Genomic DNA, 16,212 nt, shown 5'->3' on the forward strand with positions numbered 1-16,212 from the left:
TTAACCATTGGCCACTTTTGTCTTTCCCAGAAGCTTGACTATCTTGTCTCGGAGTTCGTCAGTCTTTAAGCTGTAGATGATGGGGTTCACCATTGGCGGAATGGTAACAGAAATAGTCAGAATTGCTGTGAAAAGATCCACATTACCAACTAATCTCAGGTTTCCTAGTACATATGCCACCAGGACAGGCATATAATAGAGCAGCACCAGCAGCAGGTGAGTGAGACAGGTATGAAAGGCCTTCCAGCGCTGTGATATGGATGCAATCCGCGTCACAGCAACCACTACAATCACATAGGTGAAAATAATAAAAGTCAAAGGGCCTAGTAAAACAGTCAGAGTCTTAGCTGTAGCCAGTTGTCGGTTGTAAGAAGTGTCCGCACAAGCCAACCTATAGACTGGACTGTGTTCACAACAGCAGCTGTTTACATTTCTCGAACCACAGTAAGGAAGTCTAGCTGCAAAAATAACCGGGAAAATCTCCAGCAAAATAACCAGAGACCAAATCCCTACTATTATGAGCAGCATCCTCAGGTTGGTGTTTATGGTAGAGTAACGCAGAGGCCAGCAAATCGCAATCAGACGGTCATATGCCAAAAGAGCAAGAGAAAAAGATTCCATGTCACCAAAAAAATGCATGAAGAACATTTGGGAGAAACAGGCTTCAAATGAAACATAATTCTGATTGAACACAAAAACAGGCACCATTTGAGGAATAATAACACTGTTCATTGAAATGTCGACAATAGCTAGATTACACACAGCAAGATACTTGGGGTTCTGTAAGCTGGAGTTCATTAGGACGACAGTCAGAAGAACAAAGTTACCCAGTAATGTGACAATGTAGATGATCGCCAAGGCCAGAATTAGGTAGTTTTTGTTTGCCAAAGTGCGGAAGGCAGTTAAATAAAATCCCTCATTGAAAGAATTTGTTCCATTGCTGAAAGCAACTGAAAAATTCATTTAAACTCCAAATCTGAAAAAAGGAAACAAAAAAAATTAGGATTACTGATAGAATTATATATCAGTATTTTATTATGCAAGTATGAATGAATTTAGAGAGTGAATTAACATTGAAAAGTTACATTTTCCATTTCAATGGTATAAAATCAATCACACATTCATTCCACATATTCATACAATCATAAAAAGTGACAAAACAGTGACAAAACCATTAGAACTGTTCATTGCAAATGGATGTTAAGTGAACAAATAAATAAAATACCTACTGATTTCTCTCGAAATCTTGCTTTGGATTGAAATCGGGCTGTGTGAAAGGAAAACTGATTTTTAAAGGGCTGCTAAACTGATGAACACGGTCTAATGGGTCTAATTATCCACTGTTGTACAAACAAAAATGTAATTACCTTGAAAGAACTCTTGTTAGTAACAAATAAGTTTCTCATGAGTATTTAGTTAGTTTAATTATGTCCAAATAAAGCTTTTGCTGGTGTGTACACTTTGACCCATAGAGGCCTACAAATTCAAAACAAAAATGTTTTGCTCTCTGTAACAAAGGCAAGATGTCATCACCATCTAAGACAATGAAAACATATTATGAAAGCATGGCAAACAATTCCAAGATTGAATATGATCTTCATACTTTTTCAAATAAGTAAGTAAATAAATAAAATGGAGTGAAGACAAAGGCCTAAAGATGGAGAAACATCTATTGAAAGAAATGATTAATTCTTCTTAAACATCTTTGTCCTGTTGTTAATTTACAGAATTAGCAGTTTATGCTATAAAAGGCTATTGACACCTGTAACATACCTTTAATTTTCAGATATTTAAAGGAAGTTCAAATAAATGTTTTACATACTATATCTGCATGAATATATTGCAGATAATGTGGCTTTTTAAGCTACAAAAGGGCCATATGTAACCAAAAAATATGAAAAGTAATTGAAGGGTTCAGATGCAAAAGTCTCTAAATCCATGTGACATATTTCTTTAAAATTAGCATTTCTTTCTAGCTATTTTGTATAGGTTTCTATGTAAGTACTGGTACTTCTGATTGAGCTGAGGCTGGAATTTAGCGAGTTTGAAGTAAAAGCATTTGATGGACGTATAATATGTGTCAGGAGCATTCACTCAGTATCATTATCTCATTTTTGACCAAATGGCTTTTAGCTGGTTTTGCATCTGAACTCTTCAATTGTCAAATAAAATAGAATGTCAGTTATATCCCAGTTACTCTTATGTTATGAGGTTTTATGTCAAATTATTGCCAGAAAACATCTAGACAAATGCACAAAGCCATTACTTGGTCTACAGACCTAAATCTTTAGTTTATATAAAGATAAAAATTAAAATAGACATTTGTATAACTATATTAGATTTAACATCTAATAGTAATATTACTAAAAGTATTATATCATCCTATTGTAAATTTGTTATTAAACTTTTGATTGATCATGCACATCCCTAGGAGACTCATTATCTTGTTTTGACAAACCTACTGTGAATCCCTTTAGAGACACCAGAAACAAACATGACCAATTTAAGTACATTCATTAAACTAATGACTAATTACAGTTGCTACAATACACAAAGGGTTGACATGCAAGACTTACAACTAATGAGTCTCCAGGTAGTAAGATGAGCTCATGATGACACAGAATTTTGACAACCAATGAGAGAAGAGTTTTCTCTGGCATGGGACCGTTTGATAGAATAAATCTGGACACCTTAGAGAAGCTCACAGCAACATCATGAAACATTGCATGCAATGTCCCTAACAGCTGTTTGACCCATGTGTATAAAATGCACACACCTACATTACAAAACAATAATGAAATGAACAAATAATCATTCAATGGTTTTTGCAATTGTATGACTATGGTTTCAATGCAATAATATCTTTGTGTACATAAGGCCTACTGAATATTGTAAAGTGGGTCAATATTACTGTCAATGCTATCATATGCTTTGGTACTCTTGCATCCACAATTCTGTTTATGATCAAATCAAATGAACTGAAACTGCTTTTTATGTCTAAAACATTCGCCCTGATGTTTTACAAACACAAGCACGGACCTCGTTTTCAGTGTCATTTTAATATGCTGTACAATCCTAATACACTCTCAGGAAAAAGGTACAAATCTGTCATTGTGGTGGTACCCTTTCAAAATGTATTAATATGCTGTTTTATATGTATTTATATGTGTTATGTACTTTAATGTGTTAATTTGTGATATTAATATCAAAATGTACTGATATATACATAATTTAGGTTTAAAGGGTACCTTTTACCATTTGTACCTAAGGGTGCTGTCTCAGGGACAGCTTTGTGCCTTTTTTTCTGAGAATGTGGACCGCTTTACTCTGTCTGACATAACATAACTGGCTAAAGTGTCAGTATGAATTTCCTGATAGTTACAAATATATTTCACATATTGTATCAATATGAATTTACAAGTAAATTTGTGTTTTTGTGGTCTGTGCTGCAAGGCCCTGATATGCTTAACTTCATTTATTCCTTGGTCACCTGCATCTTACTATAGGCTGTGTCTACACATATCACACTATAAGGCCCATTTTTTAATGGGTCACTAAATGGTTTAAAGAGTAAGACACTCTTCAAAGAACTAAAATGTTTCCCACATAAAAATAAAAATAAATAAAGGCCAGAGAACATAAAACATGGCAAAGTGGCTGAGTATAACAGCACTTTTGCTTCACACCAAGCATGTCCCTGGTTCAAGGCCCTGTTCATTCAGGAGGCCATTCTGTGAGACCATTCTATGTTGGCCTCAGAGATGACAAAAGTACACACACCCGTCACTCAAGCAGAAATACACATAATCATGTTTAAAAAGACACGGGTAAAAAGTGACCAGTGATTATACTGACTATACTTTTTCACCCAAATTAAAGTAAAGAAGTATGGGCTCTGACATGTACTTTAGTCAGAAGTAGCCATTACTACTGCCTGTTTCACTGTCACGCTGGTAACTGGACCTCACATCATAATAATACATGAAAAGATCTTACAACTCAGAAAATAATTTTATTAGCTAATGAATAATTCCAGGCTGACCAACCACCATATAGAACAAAAGACTAAGCTGGTGGGGAAAAAAGGCATTTGCCACGACCTAGGCCACATCCTAGATTGTAGGATGATTCTGCCTTTTGTCCTTGGAAACAATTCAAATTATTATGATGCTAATAATATGATGCTAGAAATATCTAAGTATTATATTTTGACATAATTTCTTAATTTTTGTCAGGAAATCTTAAGCATCCACTGAGAGAAAAACTCAGAACTAACTTCAAATTTCTCCAATTTTTCCTGTTTTTACCCAAAATAAGGGGTGTTGTGTATCAACACAACCATAGTTGATCCAAATTGCTTTATAATCAAAATAAATCTGAACTGTGTACATACACAGTTAACAAATATAAAGTGTCCTCATATATATGCTGTTGACACTTAATGATAAAAATGGCTTACAGCCATTGTTGGCCTGTTTAGAAAAACTTAAGCTTTAGCTCTCAAGTAATTTTCTAAATTTAAATGAAAATAAAACCGAAATAATTATTTTTGGCCATAAGGAAAATTGTGTGTTAGATGCTGACTGTGTCTCTCTGGCCCCATATGTAACTCAGTGTGCTAGAAATCTGGGTGTTCTGTTTGATCACAACCTAAAATCTGACGAACAGATCAATGCTGTTGTAAAATCATGCTTTTTTCTTCTCTATCAACTTTCTAAAGCGAAACTTTTCTTATCACACAGTAACTTCCAAATGGTGGTCCATGCTTTTGTAACAACTCATTTAGACAACTCATATAATTAGGGACCAAGTACCGAAGGTGCAATGGCACCTATTGTATCCGTTTGCATTCTTTTTCTTTTTCTTCTTCCGCTCTGGAAGTCTATGGCAGACCATAGAACAGCCTGCAAGAAAGTTGTGAAATTTGGCACACTGATAGAGGATAGTCTCAACATTAACCACAGCAAATTTGGAATCTCTAACTCAAACTCTCTAGCGCCACCACTTGTCCAAATTGTCACTCATATTTATGCTAATAACTTTTGAACCATAAAGGCACAGAAGGAAAATTCTTTTTTCCTCTGATTCCTTGGCTCATGCCGAACCAAAATTTAAAATCGTACATCATATGATTGTTTTTTTTTTCTATTTGTAATTGTTCGAAAAACCTACATTGATTAGTCAAACCGTTTTCGAATAACGTGCAAGGGAATTTGACAAAAGCCACGCAAAAATGGATGTGAGGCTATATCTCCGCTATGTCTTCGGCACCATGCCCTGACAGTACTCAAAAAGTTTGTAGGCAGCGCCACCTTGTGGTCAAAAGTTGTAATAAAATTTTTGTTTTCAATTAGCCTATCAATCAAACTTTTGTTTAAATTAGCTTACTCTAATGAAACTGGTCTTGATATATTTCTTGGATCATGCCGAGAACATCGATACCAATTATGCCATAATTGGATGAACATCCTGTCCGCCATTTTGATTTATGTTAAAAATTACTTTTTCGAACTCCTCCTAGACCATTACTCTGATTTTCACCAAATTTGACTCACACTATCTTCAGACCATGCTGACAAAAATTATGGATTTTGTGTCGATATACAGTAGGAAACAGTTTTCGTTTAGCGCATCAGTGAATTTGCTGGAAAGATGCCAAACTGCATCTGAGGCTGTATCTCTACAAAGCTTTGACATATTGACACCAAATTTTATATGTGCCATTGCCATCTCTCACTGACCACACCACATCAATTTGGTAACAGCGCCACCTATTGGTCAAGAGTACTAAACCATTCATTAACCATTAAATATGAAGTTTCCAAAAATGCTAATAACTTTTGATTGGTCTGAACTGGTCTCAAAATATTCCTTGGGTCATGCCAACAACATAGATACCAATTATGGGCTGAACTTCCTGTCCACCATTTTAATTTATGTTGAAAACCTACTTTTTCTCCTCGACCTTGGTCCAATTTTGACCAAAATCGAATCAGATCATCTTCCAACTGTGCTGACATAATGTTATAGATTTTGTGTCAGTAGACATTACTGTTTTTGTATAGCGATTTTTCACCAATTTTGACTAAAATCATCCTAAAATGGCTTTAATTCCTCATTGTTTTAGTTGGTCTGACACTCCATGCCATGCTTAGCTCCTCATTTTGCCTCTGTAGTACCTGGCCCCAGTAATTGCCGCTTGCAGCTATATTTTACTTAATTATGGTGTTTCTCTCCTCTCCGATACACAGCTAGTGCAAAATAGAGCTGCTAGACTACTCTCTTGAACCCGCAAGTATGAGCCGGTAACTACTATTTTATCTGCACTGCACTGATTACCCATCAAATATAGAACTGATTTTAAAATTCTGGGTCCCACTTTATTTTAGGTGGCCTCAACTACTGTGTACTTACATTTAAAGTAATCATTTGATACAATGCATTTTTTGTGTACATACATGGTTTTACATTGTACTTATATGTTTAAAAATACTTATATGTAATTACATCTGTAATTTGTGTCTGTAATTACACATTTATAATTACACTTTAACCCTCACACCTTAACCCACCCTTAAACCTACCCATACCACCAAACCTGTCCATAACCTTACACATAACCTTGCTGTCCCGTTTTTTTCCTTCCAGAAGCCTTGGAGGAAGAAACAGCAGGGCAACAGGTCTGAATTATCTGGCTTGAGTGAACTCATGCTGGCACAGGTCCTGCATGATTCACTCTTCCACAATGCCTTGACTTACTGGTGTATTTCATACGTGAGAATGGCTTGCAGCCTCTTAGATGAGTGATACCTACAAACGGAAGCCGTCAACAATCTTTCCCCCAATTTCAAGTTTGGGTCACTGTCAGAGGTAGCCACATTCTTCCCAGAGGTTCACAACAAACTCACGAGGATGTGGTGCAAGCTCCCCCTTCTGGAAGAGCCAGTCTGCCCTCTAATGGCTCTGGGACTGAACGCCCATGCGATCCATCTAAGCCCTGCAGGACCATATCTGCACTAGTAGGCAAGACTTATTCAGTGGCTGGCCAGGTTGGCTCAGCATTACACAGGATGGCAGTGCTCCAAGTTTCCCAGTTAAGCCCGAGTTCTGCTCCTTTAAGCAGCTGCGCACAGAGGCTGACCTGGTCTGCGCATTACAAAGGCCACTGCGCAGGCGATCGACAAGGCCATGGTCAACTGGGTGGTTTTTATAATGCCACTTTTGGTTGAATTTACAGAGACCAATATCGGCATCCTCAGCTCCCTTGTTTCCCCCACAGGACTGTTCAACCCTGACATGAATGGTTTTGCCAAGCGCTTCATGGCGGCACAGAAGTCATTACAGGCTATTTGTCAGTTCCTGCAGAAGTACTCCAGCTCGGTGGCTGGTTCAAATCGGCAGAAGACTCCCTAACAGTTTTTTATTGTGGCTGGCCAGTCAGTTGGCAAAATGATTAAGTCGTTAGCAGTCATTAACTTTCAACATGAGGGTTAGCCCTGAGCATTGCCCCCCCAACCAATATCTAAAGTTCCCCCTCACTGCCCACCCCCTGGAGCCCTGTAAGAATTCGATCTCACGCTGTTAGGCCTCTCTCTGCCTCTCTGTTGAGTTGCCCTCTTCACTGGATAAGCTTAGCTGAGCTCCCCTCACCTAGAGGGTTACCTATGAGCATTCCGCTTACCTGTGAGCATGCCGCATTCTCTGAGATGGTTCACCTTGGGCACCACTCTATCTGTGTAGCCTATGTTCTGTGAGAAGGTTCCTGAGCAATCCCATGCAGAGCCAGCGGTAGCCCCTGGGTGACAGCATAGACCTAGTTACTACCCTAGACACTTAGCCACATCCACTTAAAGGAATTTCCTTTCTGATTCCAAGGCTTCAAGCTCTACCCTGGGTCCAGCATTTCCGACCTCTTACAGGTAAGTCTTCGGGTGTGCAGCTCAAGCCTCTGGTCGAAGGGGGTAATGTCACTGACATCCATTATTCGTCCTAGGGGCAACTCCCTTAAGAATTGGTAGAGTTGGTACTTAGTGCTCACCTTTATGCTTCACATGCACTCCCCTCAGCATGGCAGTATGGGTATACTGTTCCCCATAGGACCACTAGAGGATGCAGTTCTATGTTCCCTCAAAAAGAGAACGTCTCAGGTTACGTATGTAACCATGGTTCCAGGAGAAGGGAACGAGACAATCCCTTTAGAATACTCCCATGCTTTGGACACAAGCTTCAGACAAAGAAGTGGATGACATATTCTTCTGGCGCCCTTTTATGATGTTCCCCATAGCGACCACTAGAGGACACAGTGTCTTGTTCCCTTCTCTGGGAACCATGGTTACACATGTAACCTGAGACGTTTTTTTGTCTGGTTCCCTTCTCTGGGAGCCATGGTTACACACGTAACCTGAGACCTTTTTTTTGCACCCTCCGATTCCAGATTTTCAAATAGTTGTATCTCGGACAAATATTGTCCTGTCCTCACAAACCATACATTAATGGAAAGCTAATTTATACAACAGATGATGTATAAATCTGTTTCAAAAAATTGACCCTTATGACTGGTTTTGTGGTCCAGGGTCACAAATATCATCAATATATCAATATACTGACCCCACAGGTATATGTTAGGTAAAAAAAGAATCGATCATAAGATTCAATATTCATTCATGTTCAAAGTTACCAACATACAAATTTGCATAAGTAGGGGCCAGAACTCTTAACAGTCAGTAAAACAGTCTAAGCAACTAAACAGCTTGTATACCACCATCATGTGGGATATAAGTATGTAGCGATTCTACATCTAGTGTCACAAGTAATACATCATTGTTCAGCAATTTAACAAACTGTAGTATTTTAATCATATCCATAGAGTCCCGCACAAAAGAATGAAGACTTTGAACATAAGGTCTAAGAAATTAGTCTTTCTGTTAATAAACCCATGCCTACAAAAATAGGTCTACCTGGTGGTTTAAAAAAACCTTTATGTATTTTAAGACATATGTGACCCAGGACCACAAAACCAGTCATAAATAGCAAGGGTATATTTGTAGCAATAGCCAAACATACACTGTATGGGTGAAAATGATCGATTTTTCTTTTATGCCAAAAATCATTAGGATATTAAGTAAAGATCATGTTCCATGAAGATATTTTGTAATTTTCCTACCATACATATATTAAAACTTTATTTTTTATTAAATATGTGCATTGCTAAGAACTTCATTTTGAAAACTTTAAAGTCGATTTTCATAGTATTTTTTTTTTTTTTTTTTTGCACCCTCAGACTCCAGATTTTCAAATGGTTGTATCTTGACCAAATATTGTACTGTCGTAACAAACTATACATCAATGGAAAGCTTAATTTAATCTCAGTTTTAATAAAAAAAAAAAAACCCTTATGACTGTAGTACTTATTACTGAGTATCCTGTAATCGAACTTCCCTTATCAGCTGGCTTAACAACCAAAGATTTATCATTTTTCCAACAAAGCAATTCTTTGGGCAGGTTATTAAAAGCTATAGCTCTCATTTTTATTACGAACTTATCCCTTTCGACCAATCAGCAGTATGTTTCTAATGAAGGATTTCAATATTTTGATGAAATAAATGTACATTTTGTATGGAAAACTCCATAATTGCTAATTGGTAAACCACTTTCACATTTTGAAGGAGGCAAATTTGTATTACTTTTGGGTCGTTGTCTATAGCTATAGATTTAGCTCACTGACAGATGTCATGACATTTTCCTTTATCTGGGTTGTATAATTCAGCCATGCACACTTTTGTTGTTCAGTGTTTTCCTGATGGTGGACTCAAGAACATTTAAGATTAGCCAATGTGAGGAAGGCCTTTAGATGCTTAGACGTTACCCTGGGGTCCTTTGCAACCTCACAGACTATTACGCGTCTTGGTTTGGGGGTGATCTTTGTTGGTCAACCATTCATGGGGAGGGTAACAGTGGTCTTCATTTTCCCTCCGTTTGTACACAGTCTGTCTGACTGTAGATGGAGACCAAACTTTTTAGAAATGGCTTGTAACCTTTTCCAGCCTGATGAGCAAGAACAACTCTTTTTCTGAGGTCCTCAGAGATCTCCTTTGTTCATGCAATGATTCACTTCCACAAAAAAATTATCTTTCTTTAAATAAAAAAGGGTATGCACTGACACCTGAGAGACATCCCACTGATTGAAAACACCTTTGAACAGATGGACTCTAATTTCACCTTCAAATGAACTGCTACTCCTAGAGATTTACATGCTTTAGCAAATCACAATTTTTTAACACTGGATCATTTTTCTCAATAAATAAACGACAAAGAATATATTTTCATCTCATTTTAGGACTTGAAATATTATCTTTTGGGTTATATTTATGAAGAAATAATTAGCTTTATTCATAAAGCTAGCTACAGTATAACACTCTTTTTATGTTTTGCCACTGGGAACATTGCAAAAATTGGTTTAGATTTCCATCTTGTGGTCATGAACTAGAATGACATACAACCCTTCCACAAATATGAAGCAAATTAACTCCAGCAGAAAATATGTCAGGATATGTAGCAACCAGCAAAATTAGTATTTTGTGGTTCTAAAGTTAAGAAATCATATTAACCCAGAGACAATTACAGTGTCAACTGAAAGCATTCTCAAACCATGCACTGTATTCTCTTTCATTGTGGGACAGAGATCACATTAAAATGCTATAGTCAAAAATTCTTCTAACTTTAATTTAAACAAATCAGGTTTTTATTAGATGAATCATAGCAAAATCAACATTTGTTGACTTTAGAGTCATATAGTGGAACTAATCAGGTTAAAATTTAAGATTTTTCAAAGAGATTTTTAAATGTATTTAAAATTTACAGACACAGTAGTGAGAAATAAAATAGAATAAAAAAGTAGGCCTATAATAATACACTATAAGAAATAAAATAAAATAACAGGAAAGGTACTAGCAGCTCATTTTCTTTAACTCTAAAATACAACGCAATGCAATGTGAAATTCAAAATACAGGTACAAAACCTTAAAAGAAAACAACATACAGTAGTACATATGGAAAATTCCCTCAAATTAATACAGTATGGTGCCACATTTTTAGAAAAATCTTTTTTAGAGAGTAGATAAAACAGCCTATAATAGATGTTAAATAAACATTTTTAAAAAGTTCTGTATTGGCTTTGTTAAAGGAATTGATAATTAAGCAAACTTTTGTTGCTACCGAAATGTGTGTGTGTGAGTGTGTGTTAGAGAGAGAAATATTTGACAAAAAGACAGATTAATGTCACATTACTGCATACAGCTGTTCAGCTTGCAAAGTAAGGTTTAATATTTAGCATGATACTGCAGTGTTATTCATGATACGAAAACCTTTCGCCTAAAAAATTTGATCCCTTTGACCCTAATTTCTTTAGTTCTCAATCCATATATAATAGGATTCATCGTCGGTGGCAATATCATAGCGCTAACCGCAATGAATTTTCTTAAGTGAGGAGAAATATCTTTTATCCTGTATGAGATTATGGTGAAAAGACCCAAACACTCAAACAAGACAAAGACAACTAAATGCGTGCCACACGTCTGCAGAGCTTTACTCCTCGTGTCAGAGCTTTTGTTGCGGAAGCAGGCTATGAGGATCTGTAGGTATGAGTACAAAATCAGACCCACTGTTAACACCTGACAGAGAGCTGTTATCAGAAGTCCGTAAAGGTTATTAATGGTCGTGTCTGCGCAGACCAGTTGAAGCAGGGAAGGGTTGTCACAGTATGGATGAGTAAGGTAAGACCTACAGCGAGGCAAACGCAGTAGGAGAATGAAAAGGATGGCCATCAGTGTCAAATTAGTGAGCCAAACCAATGAGATGATCTTTGTGAGGTGAAGTTTGCTCATAATGGTAGTGTATCTCATTGGCTGGCAGATGGCGACATATCTGTCGTATGCCATGGCGGTCAAGATGAAGACCACTGATACGGCATATACATGTATGAAGAACGCCTGAGTGATACAGATGGAGAAGGGCATGGTCCTGGTGTCAAACAAGAGCTCACGCATGACGTGAGGTAACAGGCATGTAGAACCTATTAGGTCATTAATAGGCAAATTTAACAGGAGAATATACATCGGTTCATGAAGACCCTTATTGTTTATGATAGTGAACAGGAGGAAGGAGTTGCAGAACAATATGATTATATAATTCAGAGCGGCAAAGACGAATGCAACGATGGCCTTCTCAGGGGGTAGATCGAAGCCCTGAAGAGACAGATCGGATGTCACATTGTAGATTGTGCTAGTTGAAGACATGATATTATCCTAAACAAAGTAGAAAAGAACAAATATAACACATAATACAGCTCGAACAAGTATACTGTGGGTAAATGTAAAACACTTAAAATACTTACAACAATTCTTTGCTTCTCTACATAAGGTATGGTCACAGTTATTTGCTTTCAATAACATCACGGTTATTTAATATCTACTTGACTGACTAAGCAGTCATGCAGCAGCTTGACCCGTCCTAGCAAGTGCACACGTTTGCGTCTTGGGTCTTTTATGCTGCCTTTGAGTTATTAGTCTGTGTGGATTATAAATCTCATGAGGGGAAATCCCCACTATGATGATGTCATTGTCAAGTTCAACAAATTCTTTTGGTAATCAGGTAAATAAGTAGAAGAGCAACTGTAGGGTAGGCGAATCATTATAGGTTTTCAATTCTGTTGAAATAAGACATGAAAAATATATACATTTCTGCTAGATGGCATAGTTTAAATGAACTAATGAATCTAACTAATTTAAATAAGGAAATACATTTCCTGTGCTAGTACTAATAGTCCTGTACTTGTATAAAAAGTATTTTAATGCAGTGGTGCCCAACCACATTCCTGGAGGCCCTCCATCAGATCATCAGCTCATTAGTAGACTCAAAGACCTGAACTGGGGTTGTCAGACGAAGAAAAGATGCAAAATGTGCAGTGTTGTGGGGCCTCCAGGAACGTGGTTGGGAACCACTGTTTTAATAGACTCATTTCACATTTTTGGTGTTCTCAGAAGCAGAAGACTTCATACTTCAATAAACTCCTATACACTGTAAAAAACAATTTGTTGAGTGAACTTAAAATAATTTGTAACCTGGGTGCCTTAAAATTTTAAGTTCAGTCAACTCAAAAAAGTTTATTCAACTTGAAATGTTAAATTATACTAAGTGATAACTTAGATATTTGATTTTAATCAACTTAAAATTTTAAGGCAGCTGGGTTACTTACCCATCTGTTAAATTTAGCAAACGCAAATATCTAAGTTGTTACTTAGTACAACTTAACATTTCAAATTGACTAAACTTATTTTAGTTGACTAAACTTAAAATTTTAAGGCAGCACATTAACACATTATTTTAAGCTGACTCAACAAATTGTGTTTTTTATTTTTTACAGTGTAGGTGAATTTTTTGCATTCCCATTTGGTCAGCAAAAGAAAAAAAAATGCACTTTAGCATTTTTATTTCAAGTTTTAAGTTTAATATGAATCATTTGAATATTTGCCATCATAAAAAAAAAGCACTTTAACATTTTTATGACTACAAAAGAAGGGAAAAAAATGAAATATTGATTATGTTGGACAGAAGAGACAAAGAGGTAAAATTTGCCATCACTCACTCATTGTGTTAAAAACACTTTCACAACAGCATTAACTAGTTCCCTTTCAATATCTGTCTCTCAATGTTGCATCATGACTAGGGTTGGGTATCGTTGAATTTTATCGATTCCAATTCCTTTTCCGATTCTTGTTATCGATTCCCATTCTTAACAATTCCTAGTTTTGATTCCAATAACATTAAAAAGTCAATATAAAATGAGGTCAAACATTTTTATTCTGTATTTTTACAAACCAGTCAGTAATCAAAGACGAACAAGCAAATAAATTAGCAATAGCATAAATAAATACAAATGAACAAATTACATGTATAGAAATTTTAATCAAAAGCTTAAGAAAGATATTCAGTCAAGATCAGTGAATGATTTTTTGTTCCTGCATTAACATTAATGACAGGCAACACGTTTATTAGGCCACTGTCTTTTTAACACTGAACACACACGGATCTAAATACTTTTACACATGCATTTTCTTTTTTATGTTTACTTTCACTTTCAACAAAAACAGCTGTGTTTATGATGATATACTGATGTATTTTGTACATATTGGTCAGTAAATGTGAAAGAGAAGTCAGATTCGGCCCAGAACGACCTTTCCTCTAGTGGAAATTCACGGGACGGTTTGAGAACAGACACAGGCACATGCCAACTGGTCCGTGAAGTGCTGACACATCCTGAACAAGCCTAATATCAACAATGGCTTTGCGAAACTACATTGGCATCCAAACACAGCAAATCCAACATGTTCGTGTTTAGCTGCTATTTCAAAAAAAGCCTGGTCAAAAGTTTCTGTTCATCTTATTGGTCACGGTAGGGCTGCACAATAAATCAAAAATGAAATCACAATAGCAATTAATCAAAAGCTGCGATTGTCATACGTATCTGTCAGTAAAGCACAGTTCTGTGATGAGCGGTAAATCTCCATTTGAAGGCCAGAGGGCGCTTTCGCACAGAAATTCCAAGTACACCTGAAAAAGACACGCAGGAAATCACGCTATGTCTCGCATTGCCTGGGGTGCTTCTCAATATCCCTTCTTGTCTCCTCGCTCCTCCGTCCTCCATCCTATAACCCGGAAACTGATCGATCTCAGCCATCTTGTAGGATCTCAATTCTCTAATTACACCACGAGGATTGAGGAGTGAGGAGGCTTCCTGAGGAGTCATGAGCGAGGATACACAGGTATATCCTTTGTGGAAGTGTTTTATCGACTAAACCTGATGCACATATAAATTCTCATCCCCCTTCACATCTGTCATAATAATTTACATTTATATTTTACCTTTGCAGTTTAAATAATGTCATATATTTAAACAGGGCATTTCGCTTTAATCATACTTAGTATGAATGCCTTAAATAACAAACTTTAACAACACATGGGCAGATCCCTTTAGCGCAGCTGATGATGCTTTGAAGTGACAAATAAGAATAAGGATGCACAAATAAGAAATGAGAAGCACCCTGGCTCTTCAAGCATGCGGCTCCTCACCTCAGAGTGGCAATTTGCAGTGTACAAAACACATTCACACAATATAAGCAGTTCTATGTTCCCTCAAAAGGGTTCGCTGAGAAAGGAACAAAAGACTGCGTCCTCTAGAATCCTCACCATGCTTTGGACGCAAGCTTCAGACGAAGAAGCGGATGACGTATTCTCCCGGCGCCCTTTTATACTGGTAGTGACGTCATAGGCTGTCGCCGGCTAACATGTTGTAGTTTTGAATGTATGCTTCAGACATGGGTCACACTGGAGACATTCCCCATAGCGATCGCTAGAGGACACAGTGTTTTGTTCCCTTCTCTGGCAACTATGGTTACACACGTAACCTGAGACGTTTTTTTTTGGACCCTCCGATTCCAGATTTTAAAAAAGTTTTATCTCGGCCAAATACTGTCCTATCCTAACAAATAATATAGTAATGGAAAAAAAATTCTCATTCTTCAAATAAATCTGCTAATCCTAGAAATTCACATGCTTTTGCATATCACAATTGTTTAACACTGGATCATTTTTCTCAATAAATAAATGACAAAGAATATATTTTCATCTCATTTTAGGGCTTGATAATATGATGATCTTTTGGGTTATATTTATGAAGAAATATATAGCTTTAAAATCTACAGTATAACACTCTTTTTTTTGTATTAAAACTGGTAACATTGCAAATATTGGTTTAGATATCCATCTTGTGGTCATGAACTAGAATCACATACAGCCCTTCCACAAATATGAAGTGTGGGGCAGAGATCACATTAACATGCTATAGTCAAAAATTCTAAACTACAATTTAACCAAATCAGATTTTTATTAGATGAATCATAGGTCAGCAAAATCAACAAATGTCGACATTAGAATTATCTAGTGTAACTAATCAGGTTGAAATAAAAAAGAGATTTTGAAAAGTATTTAAAATGTACAGTCATGGTAGTGAGAAATAAAATAGAATAAAAAATATAAAGTAGTCCTATAATACACTGTAAGAAATAAATCCGTAAAATAACAAAAAAATTAACAGCTCATTTTCTTTAACTCTAAAACACAACGCAATGCAATGTGAATTTCAAAATACAGGTACAA

At 36.6% G+C, this 16,212-nt stretch overlaps 2 protein-coding genes across 2 annotated transcripts; both read right to left on the reverse strand.

The window, feature by feature from the left end:
• On the reverse strand, positions 1-1,249 carry or40a1 (odorant receptor, family 40, subfamily A, member 1). Its single transcript, XM_051104320.1, has 2 exons — positions 1,230-1,249; positions 1-976 (listed from the first exon to the last, which is right to left on the reverse strand). Exon 2 carries the CDS (start codon positions 961-963, stop codon positions 1-3), a length of 963 nt encoding a protein of 320 aa, XP_050960277.1. The 5' UTR covers positions 964-976; positions 1,230-1,249.
• Positions 1,250-11,348: 10,099 nt separating this feature from the next.
• LOC127161579 (putative gustatory receptor clone PTE03) lies at positions 11,349-12,293 on the reverse strand. Its single transcript, XM_051104323.1, has one exon. The coding sequence runs from the start codon at positions 12,291-12,293 to the stop codon at positions 11,349-11,351; it is 945 nt and encodes a 314-aa protein (XP_050960280.1).
• Between the last annotated feature and the right edge of the window lie 3,919 nt (positions 12,294-16,212).

This window comes from Labeo rohita, unplaced genomic scaffold, assembly GCF_022985175.1.
Source record: "Labeo rohita strain BAU-BD-2019 unplaced genomic scaffold, IGBB_LRoh.1.0 scaffold_674, whole genome shotgun sequence".
Classification (NCBI taxonomy): Eukaryota; Metazoa; Chordata; class Actinopteri; order Cypriniformes; family Cyprinidae; genus Labeo; species Labeo rohita.

Coding starts and splice junctions, on each gene's coding strand:
- or40a1 (XM_051104320.1), bottom strand. CDS start 963: ATGAATTTTTCAGTTGCTTTCAGCAATGGAACAAATTCTTTCAATGAG.
- LOC127161579 (XM_051104323.1), bottom strand. CDS start 12,293: ATGTCTTCAACTAGCACAATCTACAATGTGACATCCGATCTGTCTCTT.